The sequence below is a fragment of the Rhipicephalus microplus genome, chromosome 9 (genome assembly GCF_043290135.1).
Source record: "Rhipicephalus microplus isolate Deutch F79 chromosome 9, USDA_Rmic, whole genome shotgun sequence".
NCBI lineage: Eukaryota > Metazoa > Arthropoda > Arachnida > Ixodida > Ixodidae > Rhipicephalus > Rhipicephalus microplus.
This window is the reverse complement of record NC_134708.1, coordinates 91,055,566-91,081,629: the sequence shown is the minus strand read 5'-3', so window position 1 is coordinate 91,081,629 and position 26,064 is coordinate 91,055,566. Positions and strand designations below refer to the sequence as shown.

Below are 26,064 nucleotides of genomic sequence, written 5' to 3'. Positions count from 1 at the left end.
GTCGATGAAGATGGCGGCAAGACAGGCTGAAAGAAGAAATCGGCACGGGGAAGCCAAGCCGAAGGGAGGAAGAGAAGCGGAGAAAGAAGTAGGTTGGAGAACGTGACTGAAAAGCAGTCGCAGGCCGAAGCGCTCGTCGGGTCCTGTTCCCAATGCAGACCGCTGCCTGCTGTCCGCTCATGAGTTGTTCACCCTAAATGTTCTTCGAGCAGCCGGCAGCGGTTCCTTGAGCTGGAATTCGTGCTCATGCAAGACCCGGGCATACCATTGGCCCCAAGACGATTTCCTTTCACAATGATTAAACTGGGTTCCAAGCACGTCTGGCCTATCCTTGCTGTCAACGTGAGACTCCACGCAGCTATACATCGACTTATCAGCCTTCGACCCGCAGATGATGTAACTTTGTCAGCGTTGCTTACTGTAGTGGGGAAACGGATTTACAGAACTTCAGAATGGTGTTTACTATCGAAACATGTTTCGTACCGATCCTTTATCGCTAACCCCAACGTCAATATTTGCATTATAAACATGTTTTCACCCTCGCGCAATATCTTCTTATGTCTTTGATTGATTGATATGTGAGGTTTAACGTCCCAAAACCACCATATGTTTATGAGAGACGCCGTAATGGAGGACTCCGGAAATTTTGACCACCTGGGGTTCTTTAACGTGCACCCAAATCTGAGCTCATGGGCCTACAACATTTCCGCCTCCATCGAAAATGCAGCCGCCGCAGCCGGGATTCGAACCCGCGACCTGCGGGTCAGCAGCCGAGTACCTTAGCCACTAGACCACCATGCGGGGCTCTTCTTATGTCTTAGCAACGAGTATTTACCTTGCCGTGATCACGTATCTCCTCACGGACTGATGTTAGTGCAAGCTCGTCATGTGTAGGCTCATTTCGTGCGTTTCTTCTGCTGGAGAGGCACGCTGCAAGTTTCCAGAGGCTTGTCATTTTTACGTTGCTTCACAATTATTTGCATCAAAATTAGTTCGTTCGCGTTGGTGGCAAAACAAGGCACAATAAACACTCAACAACCTCTGTGAATACAGCCCCACCACGGTGGTGTAGAGGCTAAGATCTGTCGATCTCATGACCTGACGAGGAGATCGCGTGATCGAATCCTTGTAGTGACGGCTGAACTTTTGATGGTGGCAAAAGTTCTGTAGGACGATGGGCTCAAACTTGGGCGCACATTAAAGAAACACCGGTGGCACAAATTTCTGGAGCTCTCCCCTACGGCACCTCTCATAATCATATTGTTACACGACATCGGCAATGAGAGACCATCTGGTAGACGACAAAGACGATGAATGCGATAGCGCTAGTGTTGTTGTTGCTGATGTACCTCCATCTTGGCCACAGCTGCCTCTGACTCTCCCGGCATATTTCGTAAATCTGTTTATTTGATTCATTCTCTCAGCCCCTTGACATTTTGTGGTGGTGTGGGGTACAACAGAATATAACAGAGCTCCGCAGTGCCCGACTTTTGGATTTTTCAACCTTGGCAAACCAGGAACCCGCTCCCGCCGAGCCGGCTTTATCAACAACTGTTGTCCTTTCGCAGCTAAAGGATCCTGGCACGTTCTGTGGCACTGATGATGTCGACATTGAAGAATGGTTGCCTTTCTACGAACCTACAAGTAAGAATTACCGCTGGGATCAAACTCTTATGTTGGCCAAAATCCAAATCTACTTGAAAGGAACAGCAAGAGTGTGGTTCGAGAACCATGAAGATGAAATTGGAAGCTGAGATGCGTGCAAGGAAAAGATGGGCACCTTTTTCGGCAAGCCTGTGGGTAAAAAGGCAGCGGCCAAGAAGCAGTTGGCATCTCAAGCGCAAACGGCAGCAGAGTCCAACGAGACTTACATACAGGACGTGCTTGCCCTTTACCGAAAAGCAGACAATAGCATGGACGAAACCCAGAAAGTAGCCCAGATATTCGAAGGCATTGCACATGATGCGTTCAACCATCTCATATGCAAGGACTGCAACACGGTCGATGGCATCATTTAGGATTGCCAGCGTTTTGAGGCCGCAAAACGTCGACGTATCGCCCACCATTTCACTCGACTACCAAACACACCAGCAAGCTGGTCGTGTGAAGACGGGCCTGCACTACACACGCCGTTAACTGCAGAACATGTGACCAAGATCATCAGACGTGAGCTTGGAGCTCTGTCTCCTGCGTCCACGTGCTCACGTGCCTCTGATTCTAGCCCTCAGATGGTGCCACGTGTACATGTCATTGTGCGACAAGGGCTTTCCCATGCCGGACTGGCCTCCGAGTGCACCACAGCTCCCTCTCAGCCGATGGACCGTCGTCGACCCCTGTTTTGTATGCCCAAAGCCAAAACCTTCCGGTGCGCTCTCGCAATCCAGCCAATTGGAGGACTGCTGAAGATCGTCCGATTTGTTTCAACTGCCGCCTTATCGCACACGTGTCCCACCATTGTAACACTCGGTGGAACTGGCATCAAGAATTCTATGAGTACACCCATCGCCCAGAAAGGGATCATGGACGCTTTCAAACCTTACTGGCAATCATCTCAGGCCACCAGTGAAGACGTTCCTTTTATGCCACAATATCGCCGTCGTTCTGCATCTCCGCATGCTCACCAGTCCCGTTCACCAATCTCTCATCGCCGGTCGTCTCGCTCACCCCAATTTCGCCGATCAACGTCACCGACTGACTACTTGCCGCAGCAAAACTAAATGATGTAGCTCTCGGAGGTGATGCTGCATTGGTCACTTTCTCGCCAAATCTTCTGACCATGCTGCTGACTCGACGCAACCTCACTGACGTTGAAGTGGACGACACACCCATTGTTGCACTTGTGGACTCAGGAGCCCACATATCAGTGATGAATTCAGAACTTCGCTGCCGCCTTAGGAAATATTTGACGCCACCCACAATACCACTCATCCAGGTCACTGACGGTCGCACATTTTCCGTGCTGGAAATGTGCTCCGTGCGTATAAGTGTTATCAATCAATCACTACGAACACACCATTCACTTTTTTGTTATAGCGATTCCTAAAAAAGTCACAGCTTTCTCGCAAAGGTGAAGCATTGAATGCGATAGCAACAAATCGGAAGGTCGCACACAGAATGGCAAGCAAGTTTAGACGTGCCCCGCGTTTCTCAGGCAGAAACGACGCACAAAACGTACTCACGGGTACAGATGTACGTGAATAAGCGTCTCGGTTGTTTCTTCGCTTTGTCTGAAAAGCGCGCCCTTATCACAAACAGAGGCCATGCAACTATTGCAGTGACCTTTGTGCACCTGTAACTACAACAGAATCGTTCCAGTTAAGCCCACCGTCTGCCAAGACGTATGAGCCTCTCCACCAGCAGATAAGGGCGCTCGAGAGATTGTCCACTTCCCTCTTCTCCGCGGGTCAAAGTACACGTGAGAGATGAGAGCAGCCGTGCGCTCTTTGCAACACCTTGCTGGTAATGCTGAAAACACGATAGTTCACCCCCGAGATGCTCCCTAACAGTGGTAAGTGGTAGGCGTAAACAGCTTGCCGTTTGATCGTAGAAGGAGGTGCCTTTCGGTGGCTCAGTGGTTGACGCCTCACGTTCACGACGCGGAGGTGCCACGTTCGATTCCACGCGCCGAAGTCTTTCCTCTTGATTTTTTTTCTTGTGTTTTCATACATTTAGATACGTAAATATATATGGTGCATGATATCAATGTCTCCGTCGACGCCAATGCCCACGCCGACGCCGGCGGCGAAATCCGGCCTAGAGTTCCTAAATAAAATAAGGATCAGCCACGTTTTTTTATGTCATGCCATAAGCACAATATTATCTTTGAATAGACCTTTACAAAATTCAGTCTGGTATCATATATCTTCTCTCATATGTTTTTCATTCAAGTAAGTTGGCAGGCTGTGTGTCTTAGCGACGCCGATGAGTGTTCCAGGCCACCCACACGGACACCGCTTGCGTTCCTGCAGGACGTGTACCGTTTTTGACGGTGCTTCAATGAGCGTGTCTTAAGTGAACAAAACATGACGGAAAAATTGTGTTTTCGGCTTCGTTCACTAGACGATTCAAAATTTCGGAAAGGGTCTAATATGGTCACGAATGTTCTAAGTAACAATGCATTGTTTATGCGATTGAAGGGCTATTGAACCCTCTCTAGAAGCCTAATTCTCAATAAATATACGCATATAAATACTCAACTTTACACTATTGTAATTAGTTTACCATTCCTTACAGAATACAAATATATTGCTTGTAACATCGTGCTGGTAGAATTCGTAACCCGAATACTTTAGATAAGCTCATAATATATTCCTACCTCTTTGTATTACAGTCATTCGATCCCGGTGCTCTGTATCAAATACTCCATATATTTGAAATTCATGTCTGCGAACAAGAAACATACGAGTCAGGAAGAAGATAGGTGGTGAAAACACAAAGCTTACCTTGTACCACTCAGGAAAACACATCTTTTGAATGAAGAGGACAGGGGTCTAATCGACAGAACTTGATCCACCTCGCATTTAATATCTGCTGGTCGAGTTGTTTTGACTGTCCATACTGGCTCCAGCCTGTTGACAAACTGAAATTCACAAACTAATTTTGAAAATGACACGCTAATAAAATGTTCCTTTTATTTTTTTATTTCTTGTGGGATTCTGTGCGCACGTAGACGTCTATAGGTTTGCCTACATCAATTTATTACCACCGATCGATCTTTTGAATTACTGCACACACAATTCTATAGCCGCTAATCAACTAAACCTGCCAATGCACGGCATGAAAAACTGAACGTCCTGATAGTTTCAATTGATAGAATTCTATAAAAAACCGAGAAACCAGCTTAAGGACACATTCACAAGAGAAGATTACACACACGTTGAATGAGAGCCGCCGTGCGCTTTTTGCGCAATCTTTCTGAATATGCTTAAAAACGATAGTTCACCCCCAAAATGCTCGCCAACAGCGGTTAGTCGTACGTGCAAAGAACTTTCCGTCACACAAACGCTAGATCTCCAGCATTTCTGTCTCGTCTTCTCCTCTTGTGAACGTGTCTTCTCCTCTTGTGAACGTGTCTCCTCTTGTGAACGTGCTTGGCCTGCCACCCATAGGCGCCTTGGACCCTACATAAGGATTCCCTCTAGTCCTGGCTCGTCACTTTGGCAGCAGTGGTTGCGGCTAGAGGACGGCGCTCTAATTCCCTGCTTCTGCGCGATACAGGTTGGTTCCTTACTTATTGTTTTGTCTTGGAACTCCTTGCCGCTCCCACTGCTGCCAGCAGTTTTTGTAGTTTTTAGCGTTGTCTTTATTATACTCTTTTTTAGTGTTTTCTACTATTGCTGATGATTATTAGTGTTCTAAGCATTGCATCATGCCAACCACGGCCGAGCTTTCGAGGCAAATTGAGCTACTTCGTGCTGACCTTGCAGAAATGAAGAATAGCTTGCAAGTGCATAGCCAACTCTACGAGTCCGTTAAGAGCAGAAATGAAGAATTGTCCAAAGAAAACAAAGAACTCAGGGACGAGAGTAAACAACTATGTAATCGTCTGGCTGCCTTGGAGCAATACTCACGCTTAAACAATGTTGAGATAAAGGGTATCCCTGACACGAAAGGTGAAAACTGCCTTGCTATAATGCAGGCAATTGGTGAGAAAGTTGGGTGCCCCGTTGAGCCGACAGACATCGATGTCGTCCACCGTGTCCCGGCGAAAAATGGATCGAACATTATAGCGAGATTTTGCTCCAGGACAAAGAAAGCAGACTTTGCTTCCAAAGCACGGAAAGCACGAATCACGACGGGTGTCATTGGCTTTCGTAAAGAGACGGAAAAACCGGTGTTTGTTAACGATCACCTAACCCCAGAAAACAAGAGATTGTTTGCTCAGGCTTTGGAACTAAAAAAGGCGAAAAATTGGAAGCATCTATGGACAGATTCCTGCGTAATAAAGGCCAGAAAAAGTGATGACAGCCGCGTCTTTCGTATACGTGAAGCAGGCCATCTATCTGTCTTTCAGTAGATGGCTGCCTCTAAGATATCTGGAACAACCATGGATTCCTCTGTTTTGTCTTATCAGCAAACTAAAACATTTCTCAAGAATAAACCCCCAGCTTTATCATTGATTCATTTCAATGTCCGCAGCCTCAGAAAGCATCATAATGACCTCATACACTTCCTGACAGCAATCAATCACACGTTTTCAGTCATATGCCTCTCTGAGACATGGTTAACAAATAACGATGGTAATCTATATGGCATGTCGAACTATACCTCTGAGTACTGCAACCGCGATTCAGCCCGTGGTGGTGGTTCTGCGGTCTTTATTGATTCGTCATTGTCATATAGGCGTCGTCACGATCTTTCTTTTACTAACCTAAACTGTGAATCGGTCTGGCTTGAATTTGACCAAACGGTTTTTTCACTGAACGGCAGAAACACCATCATTGCATCAATCTACCGCTCTCCGTCTTCATCTATTGTTCATTTTTGCTCGCAACTTGAATCCCTTCTAAACCTTCTCGTTTTTGAAAACAAAAACGTCATCATATGCGGCGACATTAACATTAACATACTTGACCTTTACAGTCATTCATGCTCGGATTATGTTCGCGTTTTTCAAAGTTTTGGCTTCTCATCGTTAATCACAGCTCCTACTAGGTGCGATCCATCAGGCACGAATACACTGATTGACCACATTTTGTCCAGTTTGACAACGAGCGCCTCTGCGGCTGTAATAGACTATCAGTTTAGTGACCATTATCCTGTTTTTCTCAGAATAGAATCCGCTCTCTTGCCCCGTGCCACAAATCATAAACAAGTCATGAAAGCGGTGTTTAACACAGAAACATTTGTTTCCTTGATTAACCAACTAGACTGGACTGATGTCACACAAAACGAATCTGCTGAGCAAGCCTACGACTCATTTTCTGCTCTAATAGCAAACTGCATAACACAGAGCACATCGCATGTCCCTATTTCTTGGCGGTTTAAAGAGCGAAGAAACCCATGGATCACCAACGGATTATTGCACTCAATTTCAAAAAAAGATAAAATGCATAAGAAGCTTAAGGACCAACCATTTAACACAGTGCTACAAATTCGCTATAAAAAATATTCGAATACGCTTGGTGCAATTTTGAAACGTGCTAAACGTGACTATTTTCAAACGCGCATATTGCTTAATGGAACTGATACTAAACGAAACTGGCAGCTAATTAAAAAGTTTCTGAACAAAACCGATTCCCATGCACGGTTAACGAAAATAAGTACTGCTTCCTGCACATTCACTGAGCCAATTGACATTGCCAATGCTTTTAACGACCATTTTGCCAACACTGAAAACAATCAACACCGGCCATCACTTTCCCACTTATCGCGCTGTCCGCAATCTTTTTACTTATATCCTACTTCTAGCGCTGAAGTTCGCTCTGTCATATCATCGTTAAAAACAACCGGGGCGGGTTTAGACTCCATTCACCCTTCACGAGTTAAGCTGATAATCGACTATGTTTCACCTGTTCTTGCTAACATCATCAACAAAATGTTCAAGGATGGCACATTTCCAACCTCCCTAAAAAACGGCAAGATAACTCCCGTCTTCAAGAAAGGTGACCGTGAATGCATTAACAATTACCGTCCTATTTGCATTCTTCCTTTTTTTAGTAAAGTAATCGAAAAGATTTTGTACAAACGCCTCATGTCATATTTCAAAAAATTCGACTTGCTCTCTCCCCATCAGTTTGGTTTCCGTCCAGGTTTCTCAACCGAACTGGCGCTCATTAGTTTCACGGACAAAATCAAACTAGCCATTGATGACGGTTCACTATTTGGTGCAGTCTTTGTTGATCTTACTAAAGCTTTTGACACTATTAATCATTCCATTCTTTTTCACAAGCTCGCATCTTACGGCATTACAGGACCAGCCTTGAGCCTTATTAAGAATTACCTAAAAAACAGGTCGCAAGTTGTACAAATCGACGGTAGTGTTTCCTCTCCCAAGGTTACTAATACAGGAGTGCCTCAAGGATCTATTCTAGGCCCGCTGCTTTTTCTACTCTTCATCAACGATTTGCCCCTAACACTTCGCCATACTGACTGCTTGTTATATGCGGACGATACAACCATATATTCATCTCATAAAAGCATCGCCGTACTGTTACAAAATCTAAATGTTGACTTAAAAAATGTAAGTGATTGGTGCAGTCGTAACTGCCTGCACATTAACCCCACTAAAACTACATTTGTAATATTTCATTCTCCATTATCAAAAGTGCCACCCGTGGTGCTCACGATGGGGGACAATGAAATACCCGTTACTAACAGCGCCAGGTTTCTGGGTGTGACATTAGATGAGCACCTAAAATATAATATTCATGTTCATTCACTAATGCATAAAGTTTCTTTTGGCATACACGTAATCATTAAATCACGTAATTATTTCGAAAGGCCCATTATTCGTTCACTTTATCACTCTTTCATTCATAGCCATCTGTCTTACTGTGTATCATCTTGGGCTAATACTTACTTTTGTCACCTCGATTCCCTTCAACGCCTGCAAAACCAAGCTATACGACTAATGACCTTCAGTAATGTTTTTACCCCCTCTAAACCGCTATACCAAAATCTAAATATTTTGCCACTCTCAGAACTACTTAAACAAAAACTATCTCTATTTATTTTTCGGCTAAAGAGATGTGGCACCTCCATTCCGGCTTACTCAAATGAATTTTTTGTCAACACTAACATTACGAGGTTCTCTTCAAACGACAATCTACTTCTTCCCGCCGCTCGAACAAATTACGCGAAACTAACAGCCCTTTTTTCAGGCATATCCATTTGGAATTCGTTACCATACGAAATTAAATCAGCATCCTCTGTACATACATTTCAAAGCCTTCACAAAAAATACTGTCTCGGCAAATTATGTGGGCAGGCACACTAACTCAGGGATCTGCCATTTTTTTTTTTTTTTTCGCGCATGCTTGATTTGCTACCATTACCGCTGAATATTTTGCTATCATTTGCTGAATATTTTGCTATCATTTGCTGAATATTTGCTATTATTACCGATATGAATTAATCTTGCTTTTGTTTTGTAGCCGTAATTATTATAGCGTTTGGTATTCACTATTTTATATGCTGCTATTGTGTTAAAACTTACTATGTTCACTTTGTTTTGATGAATTCATGACGCCTGTGTCATGAAGATTTCCCTTATAACTGTGTTTTTATTTTCCAGCGTATATTACAGTCATAGACTTAAATACCATGCCAGTTTTTTTGTTGCTTTTTGTCTTTTTTTTTTTTTTTGTTCATTTCTTGCTTTTACTCTTCTTATGTAGCTCCTTTAGCTTTCCTGTAAATTTTATACATGTATTTTTTTTTTTTGCTATCAGAGCACGCTTTTTTCATGCTGCCCACGTTATTCAACTTACACATGTTCTAGTATTAGGAGGTCCCCCCGTCAGTTCCTGAAACTATGGGACCTCCGAATGTATTACTTACTACTAAAGATGTTACATTGTATCCAAAGAAGCTGAATAAATTGATTGATTGATTGATTGGTGTCCTTAAGCTGGTTTCTCCATTTTTTCAAGTATGTACTAGCCGACCAAGCAACAAATTCACCTGAGAATTGAACAACAGGCCCCGTTTTGATGGCTTTTAAATTGATTGAAGCTTTATTTATTTCTTTATTTATTTGGACATTTTCCCAAAATGCCCTCCATGGGGGCAAAAGGAGAGAGTGTCTCTTGACTTGGCCCTTTGCTCGTGTGGCACTTTAGACCGATACACGGAAATAAGACGTACAAATGTTCATTACATACAAACATAAATAAACAAGGAACGCTACAGAATATATCACTCAAATATTCAAACAAAGTTGTTTTAGCAATAAATTCAAGATACATCTCCATTAGCAGCTATAACGTATATTGAAATACATAAAATTACGTGTTTTGTGAAAACCACTGGTTACAATAAGCATTGTTGATACACTACGCACTTTTAGCGCATGCACCCTACAAATGTGGTCAAATAATTGCAATTCTAACTCGTTTTTTTCAATTGTGCAATGTTTAGAGTCTCCCTAGCACATTGAAATATTTCAGGAATCTGAAACAAATGTCAGCTTCCAGTTGTCCGTCTCGAATTCGCACGTAATGACTCGACGATGGATGTGAGCGAGGCCGCACATGTCTGTAGTCTGCGTAAAGATTGTCACCGTTGCTTTATGGCATCTCGATGACGCTGCCTCTTCCTCCGAACTCGTCAATACCAGGATGACGATTGATGACTAACGAGCGAAAAACCCCTCAGTCATTGTTCACATGCCCTCTTGAATGAGTAGGTTTTTGTCGGGAATGGGCTCACGCGCTAGGAGCAGGGCTGCCATATATCCGCTTTTTCTGCCTGTGATGTAAGCTCCGTTGTGATTGGATACCCGCTTGATGAATTGGGCAGACCTTTGACGACAGTGACATCATCTATCGCTTTGATTTCTTTAAGTGGCATCTCACTCAGATTAGGTAAGTGCCTGCGCATTCGGCCAATTACTGCTTTAAAAGATGCAGCACTATGCGTTTCTACGACCGGGACTTCTTAGCCATGATTGGCAGACTGGTGAGATTGCCGGTGTGGCTGCGCGGAGAACTGCGACCGCTCCTCGAATTGTCGCTGTTGCAAACTGGTCGCAGTTACGTGCTCACCAAACTCCGGTATTGCTTCCGCAATGGCTGCGAATAAAAAGTGGTTTCTTCGTCTGGCAAAAACGTTGGGGTTGTTGTTACCAACAACTCCAACTAATCCATTCGTGAGCATGGTCTCAGTTGTGTCGCAGTTACTGGGTAGGTTGTGACACTCTCCTGAGGTGAGCTGCAATGCACAGTTGCAGCCCAGGGGTGGAGGTTTTCCCGAACTTCATCGTGGGTTGCGGTCGGCGTATACTGGGTGGGATCAGCGAAGTAGTAGTCAGACTGTTCAAAGGCAGCTACGAGCTTATTGCTCCAGCCCACCCAGCGCTGCTACCACATAACTCCTACCAATGCCACTCCATGGCACCATCTCGAAGGCTGTTTATCACCATGGATCATTTCTGCCTTTCCGTTTAGGCCTCGCGAGCTCCCAGAGCCTTCACGGTCGCCACGCAGCCGTAATTGTTGTTCTCAAAGCTGTGCGATTCCGGTGTTTTGTAGTCGGCTTGTGATGGACGTTTCGAGCACGAAAAGGCAGAAAGCTTCACCTTAGAGCCACCCAGCCGATCTGCGAGTTTCATGAAGGCATCCCGGAGCATTTTGCTTTGCTTAGACGGGCTGGGTTCCAGGTCGTGTGAGGCGGCCACGTTCAGCAAGGCGTCGGTGGCGCTCAATTCCAGCAGATTGGCAGAAAATATTGCAGAGCTCGACGCTGTCAAGGCCAAGCGCCTTGACAACGTAATTGTATCGCTCCTGTATACAAATCTACGCTTTTCGCAGATTTGTTCTGTTGTCGTCTTCTTATGTCCCGGATAAGAATATGTATGTAATATAGCACAGAGACCTTGACAAATTATTGAAAAGAAACAATCACACCATATCTACAAAGTGAATGAAGATGAGTGAGCGACGTCAAGCTCACCGCGAAGACTTTACCCGCCACGAAATATTATTTGCTAGAGTATTCAACACTGATCTTGACCGGTGGCGACAAACTCCCGCTGATGGACGGCGATGGCGTTGGCGCGAGATTCCTCGTTTCTCATGCTGAAGATGGTGGTCAAATCGCTAATAGCCACTGTCGGTCGCAAACCTTGCAGCTCTCAGGGAAACTGCGATCTAGAAAGTCGTTCTTAAAGCGCACATCGGTGCCCTCAATTTCAGGTAGCGATCGTTTAAAGGGCGTAGCTGCAGCATTGGTCACCCGCACCATTTTAAAATCCGCTTGCCGGTGCTTCCCAGCTGCTGCCGCTTCACGGACTCTAAGCTCCGGGACCGCTTGTCCTTGTGCGCACCTCGCTGCCGCTGCACAAGCCTTCCCCGCCTCTAGATCAGTGGCTGGTCGTTGTTGACGGTGAGCCCCTGCCACTTCGGTTTCTCAAGCTCTCAAACCGGAGTCTTGAAGGTGAGTCTCCTCTGCAACCACCTTGTGGTACCTCCACTCTACTGCCTTATTTTCTTGGTTCTTAATAATAGTATAATTAAGGAATAATGACAACAAAAGGGAACAGCAAGCATCATCGCAGAGTAAGGCACCACGAGATCGGCGCTTGAGCTCCTCCTTCTTCCTCGTCCTGTCGCTATCTCGGATCTCCCACCTGCCCCTTTGGTTTGCACAATAAACCTCTTTACATTTGGTGGATCGTGCTGGGTAACCACATCGCCTACAACCTGGAACTCCGATCCCGCACCCTGCCGTCGACCGTGCAAGTTGACGCTGCCCAACAAACAATACCTCTCGCGGCCGCTGCTTGCCCCGGTCCGGTTCATCAGCGAGACCCCCCAATCTTTGGCGGCACTGAAGACCAGGACGCCGAGGACTGGCTGTTGTCATACGAGAAAGCCAGTGGACCCAACAGGTGGGATGACGCTGCTAAGTTAAGCACTGTCAATTTTTATTTCACCGACGTGGCCAAGCTGTGGTATACGAACCACGAAACCGAGTTCGCGAATTGGTCCACCTTCAAGGAGGCAATATGTGCCGTTTTTGGTCGTCCTGCCTTACGGAAGCTACGCGCCGAACGTCTGCGCACATGGGCACAGGAGCGAGGTGAAACTTTCACATCATATATAGAAAATGTGATCGATCTCTGCCGGCGCGTCGATGCTTCCATGAGCGAGAGTGCGAAGATGCAGCACATTATGGAGAGCGTCGACGATGACGTTTTCCAGATGCTTCTCGCGAAGTCTCCCAGCACTATGGCAGAAGTAGGGACTGTGCCAAAGCTATGAATAATTGCGGAGGCAACGAGCTCAGACGCGATGCTCATTCCAGACAATCCAACCAGTGACCGCAGTAGACGTTATGACTGAACAGACAAACTTCGCACAAATGAAAGACTTCGTGCAAGAAGAAGTGGCTCGGCAGCTTTCTCTGCTGCCTTTTGCTCAACGCCAGGAGCTCTCGTACCAACAGCCACTGCGACACCCACCACCATTGGCTCCTATGCTCCGACATATGGTCCAGGAGCAGATTTCCGAGGCTATGCCGGTGCCCTTGCAGCAGCCCCCCGTCACCGCGCCTCTTACTTACGCTGAGACTCTAAAGCGGCAGCAGCGACACCACCCCCTGCCGTTCCAGAGACTGCCGTATACCTCCGCTCCGACTCAGCCATCCACCGTCTGGGTTCCTCCCATTGCCACCACAGCCTCAACTTACCCGTCTGCTGCATGGGCTGCTCCCCTCGTCGCCAATACTTGGAGAACGCGCGATAACCGGCCCATCTGTTTTGCGTGCGGCGGCCCTGGCCATATCGCCCGTTACTGCCGTCGTCGCGTGCCGGGATACACAGACGCCCGGACACAGAACAGCTTCATGGACCTTTCTTCATCCCGTATGAAAAATTGTGACCCTCTGTAAAGCTCGTCTTCACGGGAATGTCCGCCTACTATGTCTGGTCGCTCACCTTCACCCCGTCGTCGCTCCCTGTCACCCATGCGTCGTCGGCCAGCTCCTGAACACGAGGGAAACTAACCGCTGCAGTTCAGGAGGCAAGAACTGCGCTGTCGAAATGCTCAAGTTCTCGGACATTGCCGTCGAATATTGTCGAAGTTTTTGTAGAAGATACTCGAGCATAAGCTCTAGTGGATACTGGTGCTGCCGTTTCCGTGATAGACGCTAAACTTTGCCGCAAGCTCCGAAAAGTGACGACGCCTCCTAATATGATGTCCTTGCAAACAGCGAATGGGGACCCGGTCCAGCCTGTAGCCGCCTGTACTGTCCGACTGGTGATCGCAAAGGACCACTACACCGTGGAATTTATTGTCCTTTAGTCATGCTCACACGACATCATACTTGGATGGGATTTTTTATCGCTTAACCATGCCGTTATTGATTGTGCAAGATCGGAGATCGAACTTTTCCCGTTTTACGGCCAACCAACCAGCCGCATTCATCCCGCCGTACACAAACGCGTCGTCAAAGAAGGCACTGAAATTCCTCTGACAGCAGCTGTGTTGCTCCCCGTGTTCTGTGACGGCATTAGGAACGAAGCTGCATTCTTTGAACCATCAAGCCTCTTCCTTAGACGAAGATCACTTCTTCTGTCTTATTAAACCCTCTCTGTTTTTGAAGGAAACAGTGCTCTTTGCCTCATCAATCCCCTTCCGTATCCTGTCGGACTGTTTCAAGGTGAATCTCTTGGACACGTGCATGTGATTGATAAAAAACAAATTTTTACCATGCCACCAGATTGTTCCGATGACTACGACGCCATCAGTGCTCTTAACCCTTCCAATATACCACCTTCCGAGCTTTTCGATTCATCGATTGCCGACGGACTATCGCCACCTGAACGCTCTGAGCTCCTTCAGCTGCTCTACCATTTTCGTGAATCCTTTGACGTTGCTCAACCGCCGAACTCCCAGTTTTTTTCACTGCATCGACACAGGTTGCAACGCGCCAGTACGACAGCGACCATACCGTCTTTCCGCCACGGAACGTCAGGTTATCACCGAACAAGTTGACGATATGCTCAAGCGCGACGTTATACGACCTTCCCAATGGCCATGGGCATCACCTATCGTTCTTGTTAAGAAGAAGGATGGTGCAATTCGCTTCCGCGTTGATTACATGCGCTTAAAAAATATCATTCGCAAAGACGTATACCCTTTGCCCAGGATTGATGACGCCCTTGATTGCTTACAAGGTGCCAAGTTTTTTTCGTCCTTAGATTTGCGTTCGGGGTATTGGCAGGTGCCCTTAGCATATGGTGATCGTCCAAAAACAGCCTTCGGGACACCGGACGGGCTATATGAGTTCAATGTCATGCCCTTCGGCCTCTGCAATGCGCCGGCCACATTCGAGCGCATGATGAACTCGGTTTTGCGGGGTTCGAAATGGAACATATTCCTCTGCTACCTCGACGATATCGTCGTCTATTCACCCAATTCCGCAACACTTCTTGTACGCCTGAAACATGTCCTCACGTGTCTGAAGAATGCGCAGCTCCAACTGAGTCTCAAGAAATGCCACTTCGCTGCTCGGACACTCACCATTCTCGGTCACGTCGTATCAAAAGTTGCTGTTCTTCCCGACCCGGCTAAACTACGCGCTGTCGCTGAATTCTCCGAACCAACGACTGTAAAACAGTTACGCAGCTTCGTAGGATTGTGCTCCTACTGTCGTCGGTTTGTGCGCAACTTTGCCTCCCTAATTGCCCCTTTGACCCAACTTTTAAGCAGTGCCAACGACATCTCATCATGGTCTTCCGAATGTGATCACGCATTTACCACTCTTCGCCGTCTCCTGACATCCCCGCCTATGTTGCGCCACTATGATTCCACGGCTGCAACGGAAATCCATACAAACGCCAGCGGTGTCGGTCTTGGTGCAGTTCTCGCTCAACGCAAGCCTGGATCCCCTGAGTATGTCGTCGCCGACGCCAGTAGAACGCTCAACAAGGCTGAGGTAAACTACATTGTTAACGAAAAAGAGTGCTTAGCCATACTTTGGGTAATTGTGAAATTTCGCCCGTACTTATATGGCCGCACCTTTGCTGTAGTTAAAGACCATCATGCCTTATGTTGGTTGTCGTCGCTGAAGGATCCATCAGGTCGCCTTGCTCGTTGGGCTCTGCGACTTCAAGAGTATGACATCCGCATCGTGGACCGTGTAGCGATCAAGCTATGCCTTGACCCAGCGGGTCATTCGCCACGCCGGATTAGTGCTAAAAGGATAGTCTCGCCACGGCTGGACGGAGGAAGCAACAGGGGCCGACTACACGAGACGGTGCCCACTGATTGAAAGCGGCGCCAGCTGTGTGGAATGTTGCCAAAGAGGCCTATGGAGCCGCCACTCTAACTCCCGCCTGGGCCACGCATCGTTAGCGCGTTAACCAGCAGACGACGACGGCGCTGGTCAAAGGGCTCTCCCCAGAGGATTTCACGAACCTGGGACCTCTCAAAAGGGCGCGCTAAGATCTTCCCGTGGGAACGCAGCGGCCGGCACCAAAGGGGTCGAGGTGCCCGTGCGTCTTCCGCTCTCCCCCTCCCTGTTTTACGGCAGCTCTGCGACTAGGGGCAAGAGTGTGTGTGTATGTGCAAGCCAGTGCTGTGCCTCCATGAACATACATGACGGGCGGTACTTCATTGAGAGGAACTTCCACATCACCATTGGTCCGCATTGTTTTGTGTAGTGATCACCAACCTAGGGACCTAGGGAACGGGAGTCAACAAAAAGGGCGTGCAGCGACTCGTCCAACTCTCTTCTTTTCTGTCTTCGTCTTGACAACTCACAGCAAAGATGTAAATAAATCCGCTAAGTTTGCTCAAAGCTCTCCCCTAGTCCCTGGCTCGACGGAGCGACGGCGACTGGCCCCGCTACCCGCGGACTGCGGTCGCCACGACGCGCAACAACTGAATGGCAAGCGGTTGGATGTGAGCCTGGAGGACGGAGAATGAACAACATGCCGAGATCATGGAGACTGGCAGCTGTGGACTGGTGAGTGCTGGCTTTGGTTTTTTGATTGCCAGTCTGATAAGATAGAAGTGCAATCTTTTCGCTGGTAGAGGCTACCACAGAAGCAGTTATTTACGGAACTTCTGGGTAGAGAGTGAGCTGCACCACACTAGTTCCCTGTCATGGATTGGAAGCGTTTGTTGAAGAATCAGCTCCTGATTCTGGGGGAGGAGCTGGGAGCAGAAGTAGATGCGGGGATGAAGACGCAATTGTTCGCGCTATCGATGGCTTGAATCAGAGCAGTGGAGATATTAAAGAAACGTGGAACGAGATTCAAGAGCAACAGGAACGTCAGGAAAGGCGACAGGAACACGAATGCCAAGAAAGGCGTGAGGAACAGGAGGGTCAGCTAAGGCAAAATAACTGGATATAGAACAGTTGCGACTCGAAGTGGAAATGAGGAAGATTGCAGGGGTCCAAGGAGTGGAGGTAGAAGGCAGACAAAATCTTTGTGATTTATCTAAACTAATGCAACCCTTCAAAGTAGGGCAAGATGTGAGCCTCTTTCTTATGAACTTTGAGAGAACCTGTGAAAAATCGAAGCTTGGTCGTAGCACATGGGCTCGAAATTCGTTAAGTTTGCTGCCATGTGAAGCAGCGGATGTAATCGCGCGGCTTCCGGTGGAGGATGCGGACAACTATGACAAAGTGAAGGATAGCCTTCTAAAGAGGTTCCGACTTTCGCAAGACGCGTTCCGCCAGCGGTTTCGCAATCTGACAAAGAAGCAGGGCAGCACGTATTCTGAGTTTGCCTACGAGTTGAAGGTCAACTTAGTAGAATGGATGAAAGGAGCAAACTCTTTTGGGAACTTCGAAATGGCTCTTGAAGTAGTGGCTCTTGTACAGTTTTTTTAAAAAGTTTCCGAACCAATGAAGCTCTGGATCGAAGATAGAACCGGCGTAAAAACAATACAGGCAGCGGCCGACTTGGGCTGACGAGTACGCGTCCCGCCGCGGAGAAAAAGACGAGGTTTCTCCAACAAAAGCGGGAGATAAAGGGAAACCTTGGACGGCGAAGCAGGGAGCTGGCGCAAGTACGACGGCACAGAAAAAGACGGACTTCGCTGCAAGTGGTCAAGGGTCACAAAACAAACAGGAGGGAAAGGTTTCGGGGGATTCTTCCAAAAAGAGTCCTTTTGAGGCTCGGAAACCACCTACTTGCTACAAATGCATGGAGGAAGGGCATATTACCGTAGGCTGTCGTAGGCTCAGGCCAGCCCTTTCGTACACTTCTGACTCAGCCACTAGCGAGGAGCTTCTTAGTCCGTATCTTTTCAACCTAACAGTGAACGGAAAGCCGTGCCGCGTCTTACGAGACAGTGGGGCAACCATGGATCTGGTGCACCCGGACTATGTGGCACAAGCAGACTACAACGGCAAGTGCGCATGGATTAAACCAGTTTTGGAAGATGGAAGCATTTGTCTTCCGGTAGCTCGAGTAATCCTCACAGGGCCGTTCGGAGAAGTGGAGACGGAAGCGGCGGTGTCAGACAAGCTGCCCCCGCAGTACCCCTATTTGTTCTCGAATCGGACCGACCGTCTGCTGAGAGAAAAAGGGAAAAGTTTTCACGAGGGAGCAGTACAAGCCTTGACACTAGCTAAAGCACAAGCGTTAGCAGCCGAACTAGAGCGGCAACAACCGAGTTTCACCGGAAGTGCAGCAACACCAGCTGCAGTCAGCGCAGCGGAGCCTGCTATCCTGTCGCCTACTGGAAAAGAAAGAGAGGGGTCAGGGAAGCAGACCAGCGCTGATACAGCGGAAAGAGAATCGGAGGAGGGGCGGCTCGTGTTGCCGGTATCAAAAGCACTAAGCAATGTACTGGGGAAATGACAAGAGACGAGCTCATCGAGCAGCAAAAAAGCGATCCCAGCCTCAAGGAGATTTGGAACATCGTCAGGGAAGGGGTGGTGAGGAAGAATGTCAGTTTTCCTGTCAAAAATGGCTTCTTGTACCGCCACTACCGGACTGCAAAAGGTCGCACGTTCGACCAGATTGTAGTGCCGGCTAAGTATCGGCCTGACATTGTGGATCTCTGTCACGGAGTTGGTTGGTCGGGGCATTTAGAAGCTCGAAAGACCAAATATAGGCTCCTAACGGAGTTCTATTGGCCAGGATGCTTCAAAGAAGTTGAGAAGCACGTAAGAGCGTGTGACATTTGCCAGAGAGTGGGAAAACCGCACGAGAAGGGAAAGGCACCACTTAAGCTTGTTCCGCTCATTTCGGAGTCATTTCTCCGGCTGGTAATAGACGTTGTCGGACCACTCCCAGTGGCAAAGTCAGGCTACCGATATTTGCTTACCGCCGTTTGTCCAGCAACCAAATTTCCTGAGGCGATCTCAATAAGGAGCAAAGCTCCGTAGAGGTAGTCAACGCACTACTGTCTATTTTTTCGAGAATGGGCTTTCCTCAGGAGATACAGTGCGACCAGGGCTCAGTATTCACCAGCGTTCTCACTACGGGATTCCTGGAAAAGTGTGGAATGAAAATAATCCACAGTTCCGTGTACCACCCGCAGTCCAATAGCGTAGAGCGGTGTCATTCCGTGATGAAACGAGTTCTGCGAGCCCTTATCTTTGAAGGGAAGTGTCAGTGGGATGCTTGTCTTCCGGCAATGCTGTTTGCGGTGAAATCGGTCACTCATGAAGCGACGGGTTTCAGCCCCGCGGAGCTGGTTTACGGACGGACACTCAGGTCTCCACTGCGACTTTTGCGCGAAACCTGGGAGTCGAAGAGTACCGACCCTACGGTGGTTGAGTACATTCTGGAATTACTGGAAAGGCTGTGGTGTGCTCGCGACATTGCTGAGGCGAACATGAGAGAGGCGCAAAGTAGAGCCAAGAGCTACTACGATCGAAACGCGAAACTGAGAGCTTATCAGGAAGGCGATCAGGTAATAGTCTTGCGCCCCTCGCGAGCAAATAAGCTCGAGATTCAATGGGAGGGGCCCTTTCGGGTTGTGAAGAAGCTCTCGGACACAAATTACGCACTGGAACGTAAAAGAAGACACCGAAAGGTTGTCATTTACCACCAAAATTTAATGAAGAGTTATGTGGGAGAAGTGCGGAAAGTGAACTTGGCTCTTAACGGCACAGGGGAGCTAACACCTGAAATTCCAGGCTTGGCGGAGGTTGGAAGATAATGGAGGTTACCGATGTCATAAAAGCCGTAGCACCGGCCGAGGGCTTGACTGATATGCAGAAAGTCGACTTACGCAACTTTTTGTCAGAACACATCACTGTTTTCTCGGAAAGGCCAGGGCGAACTGAGGTTATCACTCATGACATTGAGCTAACTTCTGACACCACTGTGAAGTCGAGGCCGTATAGGCTAGCCCCGCGACAGCAGATCTTGAAAAAAGAGGTAGATCGTATGCTCGAGCTTAAGCTTATCGAACCTTGCGAAAGCACCTGCACGTCGCCTATGATTCTCGTTGAGGTTCCGGGGAAAGATCCATGGCCTTGCGTGGATTACCGCAAAGTTAACGCGATCACGAAGGACCAAACCTATCCTATACCCAACGTAGAGGAGCTGGTGGAAAAAGTGAGCGCCGCTAAATACGTCTCGACTTTGGACTTAGTAAGAGGCTATTGGCAAGTTCCAATGACTAAACGAGCTAGTGAGTATGCGGCCTTTGTGGCGCCGACGGGCACATTTAGGCCCCTAGTTCGGAGCTTTGGCCTTAAGAACGCCCCCTTTTGCTTTTCAAGGCTAATGAACCGAGTTCTGAAGGGGGCTGAAGGATACGCTGTTCCCAACTTAGACGACATCGCAATTTATTCCAATACATGGGAAGATCACCTGTACCATCTTAGCGATGTCCCTAGACGTTTGACGCATGCTGGACGGACAGTGAAGCCGGCTAAGTGCCAGCTAGCTCGCGCCGAAGTACGGTACCTAGGGCACGTGGTAGAGCAGGGCAGGAGGCGACCTGACGAGTTGAAAGCAGAGGCGGTTAGCGAGTTCCCGCAACCAGAAAGCAAGACGGCTATCCGCTCCTTTTTAGGGCTAACAGGGTATTATCAGCGCTACATCCGTTAACGGATGCACTGCGCAAGAAGCCTTTAGAAAAGGTAGTTTGGAGTGCGGAAATGGAGGGCGCCTTCCAGAGGCTCAAAGCGGCTCTTGTTAGCTCACCCGTACTGCATGCACCGAACTATAATTATCCCTTTGTTGTGCAATGCGATGCCAGCAACAGAGGCTTTGGAGCAATACTGTGCCAGGAGGATGAGAACGGGAACGAGCACCCTGTGTTGTACGCCAGCAGGAAACTCTGTTCGTGAGGAGGCCTACAGTGCTTCGGAAAAAGAATGTGCCTGCATTGTGTGGGCTACCCAAAAATTAGCCTGCTACCTCTACGGAACTTCTTTTGTCTTCCTCACTGACCACTGCCCACTGACATGGCTATCGCAAATGTCGGGAAAGAATCCACGACTACTACGTTGGAGCCTTGCGCTTCAGGAGCTAAACTTCTTTGTGAAGTATAAGAAGGGTTCTGCGAACGCCAATGTTGACACATTAAGCAGAGCTTTTTAGCTTTTTTTGCTTTTGCTTTCTTTTGTGTTCAGTTGAGGGGCGTTATTTTGTAAGGGTTTTAAGTGGTCTTTTGAGTAATCGAAGATTTAGCATTGAGGGGCATTTTTTTGTAAGGGTTTATGTTGTCTTTTGAGTAATCGAAGTTTTTAGCTATGAGCAAGAGTATTAGTGTGGTTGCCATTTAAGAAAAAAAAGCGTAGATGCATTGTGGCACATTTGATAGACCGGCCTGGTTGCCGAAAACTCATTGCCGGCGCTTGTTGGTTCTAGTGGTTGGTCTTTGTGGTTTCAATGGTGTTGGGAGACTGCGGTTACTGTGATCTCTCCCGTCGAGCAGCTGACACTACCCGACGTCCGAGATCTTCCCGTCGGCGGAGAAGCTGCAGCGATCAAGCTATGCCTTGACCCAGCGGGTCATTCGCCACGCCAAATTAGTGCCAAAAGAATAGTCTCGCCACGGCTGGACGGAGGAAGCAACAGGGGCCGACTACACGAGACGGCGCCCACTGATTGACAGTGGCGCCAACTGTGTAGAATGTTGCCAAAGAGGCTTATGGAGCTGCCGCTCTATCTCTCGCCTGGGCCACGCATCGTTAGCGCGTTAATCAGAAGACGACAACGGCGCTGCTCAAAGGGCTCTCCCCAGAGGATTCCACGAACCTGGCACCTCTCAAAAGGGTGCGCTAAGATCTTCCCGTGGGAACTCAGCGGCCGGCACCAAAGGGGTCGAGGCGCCCGTGCGTCTTCCGCTCTCCCCCTCCCTGTTCTACGGCAGCGCTGCGACTAGGGGCAAGGGTGCGTGTGTATGTGCAAGCCAGTGCTGTGCCTCTATGAACATACTTGACGGGCGGTACTTCATTGAAAAGAACTTCCCCATCACCATTGGTCCGCATTGTTTTGTGTAGTGATCCCCAACCTAGGGACCTAGGGAACGGGGGTCAACAAAAAGGGCGTGCAGCACCTCGCCCAACTCTCTTCTCTTCTGTCTTCGTCTCGACAACTCACTGTAAAGATGTAAATAAATCCGTCAAGTTTGCTCAAAGCTCTCCCCTAGTCCTTGGCTCGACGGAGCGACGGCGACTGGCCCCGCTACCCACAGACTGCGGTCGCCACGACGCGTAACAACCGTTCCGGCCGCCAACATGCCGATGCTGATGCGCTCTCGCGTTCACCACTGTCGACTGAGGCTGCCTCTATATCTTCTATGGAACACGCGCTCTCCGCTCTTGACATCGACACAATGACCTCTGCGCAGCGCGACGATCCATGGATAACTTCGCTTCTGGACGTCTTATCTGGGGTACCGATACTTCCCATCACTCGTGCAATGCGACGCCAGGCTTTGCACTTCACCATTTGAGGTGGCCTCTTGTACCAGCGCAATTACTCACCAGACGGCAGGAAGTGGCTGCTCGTTATTCCCCGAAAGCTGCGCTCTACAATCTGTGCGTCATTTCACTCCGACCCGCAATTCGCTCACGCCGGTGTCTTCAAGCCCTACGAACGTTTAAGGAAGTGGTACTACTGGCGTGGGATGTTTACTTATCTTCGACAGTTTATTCGCGCCTGCAACGAGTGTCAGCCAAGAAAACAGCCACCGAATGCAGGAGCAGCTCCACTACAGCCGCTTGCATGCCCTGACCGCCCATTAGATCGCGTTGGAATCGACCTTTATGGACCACTGCCATTGACCACAGCAGGTAACCGGTGGGCTATCGTTGCTGTAGATCACCTGACACGGTACGCCAAAACGGCTGCTCTTCCTACGGCGACCACTCAGGACGTCGCATCTTTCATCCTCCATCGGATTGTGTTGCGTCACGGCCCTCCTCACGAGCTCCTCAGTGACCGGGGCCGTGTATTTCTATCCAACGTAATCCAAGCACTTCTCCGTCAGTGTCATATTGTACACCGGATGAGTACTGCTTACCACCCTCAGACGAACGGCCTGACTGAGTGGTTTAATCGGACCCTAGGTGATATGCTCGTGACGCATGTGGTATCTGACCAAACGAACTGCGACCTGGTTCTTCCGTTTTCGACCTACGCGTGCAACAACGCTACCCAAGTAACTACCGGCTTTTCTCCATTCTACCTTCTATACGGACGTCAACCATCGCACACAATTGACACTTTGCTGCCATTTGCACCAGATGTATCTGAGTGCACGACCGTATCTGAAGCCGCCTGTCACGCCGAAGAATGACGCCAACTAGCAAACCAGTTTACTACGGCTGACCAGCAATGCCAGAAAAAGGCCCGCGATGACGACCACCCTCCTGCCGCAAAGTTCGCCCCTGGAACCCTTGTATGGCTGTATGTACCACCCTGTGCACCTGGTTTCTCTACCAAGCTACGTTCAAATTACCATGGTCTATACCGCGTGGTAGAGCGCACATCGCCCGTCAATTATGCCATTGAACCGCTTGCGCCACCCGGTGACCATCATCGGTGTGGACACGAAATTGTTCACGTGAACCGCTTGAAGCCATACTTCGACCCGCTCGTTCCCGCCTGTTAGATCGCCAGGATGGCTTGATCTTTCTCGACGGGGGCAATTATAATGAAGGAATGATGACAACAAAAGGGAACAGCAAACATCATCGCAGAGTAAGGCACCACGAGCTCGGTGCTCGAGCTCCTCCTTCTTCCTCGTCCTGTTGCTATCTCGAATCTCCCACCTGCCCGTTTGGTTCGCCCAATAAACCTCCTTACAATAGCATCAAAAAGCACACAAATATGACTTTCTAGAGGAAGCGAAAGCGCGTTTAGTGGCATGTAGGAATGGCGCGTGGGAGCGGAGCGAGCGCTGCAGAGCCATGGAATGGGCTCTCGAGTACTAGCGGCTGGCTCCGACATGACCACGGACTATCCTCGACCCTAAAAAACTTCGTCCGTAAAAATCTGAAACACGCTGCCGGTGATTCGAACCGGTAACCCCTCACTTTACAGCAGTCTTCCTCAAAAATTTCGTCTACACGTTATGTGCGCACCGGCCAAATAACAGCTATTGATATGGTTACGTAAGGTAAGGTAACTTAGGGGGGTATTTAATGGGCACTGCTTCCACGCTCAAGGAAAAGCAGCCTTGTCTTCCTTCTCTACCCCCGCTTCTCTTGTTTTTCCTGGTAGTGACACTTAGCATTATTTCTCCTATCTTAGACGAAGCTCTCTTGGCGAGTCATTCTTGTATCCTTCGTGTAAACGGCTTCAGGCGGGAAACTTGCGTCACCTCTGTCTTGCAGGAACGTCAGCTTATAGTGGTTACACGTGCGATTTTATAGTTGACCTCGCTGAGACGATGCATTATCACGAACGGACGGGCGTAGTGCGCCTGTAGCTTCGGGCTCAAGCCACGTCTGCGTATCGGGGTCCACCCCCACACTAGATCACCGGGCACATAGGTAACATGCCAGTTTTGACTGTCGTAGCGAGTTTAGGAAGACTCTCGCGCTGCCAATATTCGTAAGCAGGCAAGTCGACGTGTCTCTTCCGCACGACACTTCCGCCATTGTGAAATCGTCATGGACGAGAAAAAGAAAAATAGTGTCCAGCGTATGTCGAGGTGAGCGAGCGTAGAGCAGGTAGAAAGGGCTGTAGCCTGTCGTTTCGTGTTTCGCCGTATTGAAGGCGTACGTTATGAACGGTAATATTACATCCCAGTTTTTGTGGGTGTAGGCGACGTACATTGACAACATGTTGACGAACATTCGGTTCGTGCGATCGGTAAGGCCGTTAGTTTGTGGATGATACGCAGTTGAGTGTGGGAACTTGGAGACACAAAAACGAACTAATGATTTCACAATATCAGCGGTAAATTGCCATCCATGGTCACTTAATATCACGTGAGGGGACCCGTGTCGGAGGGGGACTGAATGCGACAGGAACTCCAAAACCTAGACTGCCGCGGTGGAGGATAAGGCAGCCGTCTCGCTTTGCCGCGTCTGGTAGTCGGCGCATACAGTTATCCACCGATTACCTTTTGAGGAGCGTGGAATTGGCTCCATCAGATCAACGCCGAAATTTTCAAAAGGGGAACCGTGAGGCTTTATGGGTTGCAGGTGACCGACTGGACCTGAGGTGGGCCGCTTGTGGCTCTGACACTGCGTACAGCTGGCCACGTAGTTTCGAATTGTCTTGCTCATTTTCGGTCAATAGAACCGCTATTTCGTGCGACTAAGTGTTCATGCGGTTCCTAGATGGCCAGAGGTTGGGTCTTGATGCGTGATACGCAGAACAGATGTTTGGAAGGACGCAAGAACAACGAGCAGAAAGTGGGCGCCCGTCGTGGACAAGTTTCTCTGCTAAATACCACTTCAGACGCAGAATCAGCCTTCACTTTTGGACTTTCTTGCTCCATGGGAGAGAGCTTTCAAGCTTGGTTCGTTACGCTGCTCAGTGGCGAAAGTCACGGCATTGGGAAAGCCAGACGACAAAGAAGCGATAAGGCGGTGAAAGTTATCGGCTTCACAATCTGTCATCGGTAGCTGCATTCTGGAGAGGTCATCCGCATCAGCGTGTAGACGGCCAGTCTTGTATGAAATGGTGAAGACATATTTTGCAAACTAATGGCCCATCGTGCGAGGCGGCCGGATGTGTTACGAAGGTTAACCAGCCAACACAGGGAATGTGATCTCTGACGATAGTGAACGGGCCACCATAGATGTATGAGTGATAGCTTTGCACGGCAAAAACTACCGCTAGGCATTTCTGTTCGGTCACTGTGTAGTTGCGTTCAGGCTTGCTTAAAGAATGTCTTGGGTACGCCACGACGTGTTCCTTCTTACCAGAACGCTGAACAAGAACGGCGCCGATACCGATGCAACTTGCGTCTGTGTGAATTTCCGTGGGCGATGAAGGATAGAAGTGCCGAAGTATTG

At 48.5% G+C, this 26,064-nt stretch overlaps 2 protein-coding genes across 12 annotated transcripts in view; one reads left to right on the top strand and one right to left on the bottom strand.

Moving 5' to 3' along the window:
* LOC142771998 (uncharacterized) overlaps positions 1-26,064 on the top strand; it is a 371,379-nt gene that overhangs the window by 101,792 nt on the left and 243,523 nt on the right. The gene's annotated exons all lie outside the window — the stretch shown is intronic.
* The window catches only part of LOC142772000 (uncharacterized), a 101,415-nt gene that overhangs the window by 68,799 nt on the left and 6,552 nt on the right, over positions 1-26,064 (bottom strand). For both annotated transcript variants that reach the window (XM_075874071.1, XM_075874072.1), the window contains exons 2-3: positions 4,443-4,579; positions 4,316-4,383 (exon numbers count right to left, since the gene is read on the bottom strand). In XM_075874071.1, the coding sequence (XP_075730186.1) occupies positions 4,316-4,383; positions 4,443-4,579 (205 nt within the window). The remainder of the gene's footprint in view (positions 1-4,315; positions 4,384-4,442; positions 4,580-26,064) is intronic.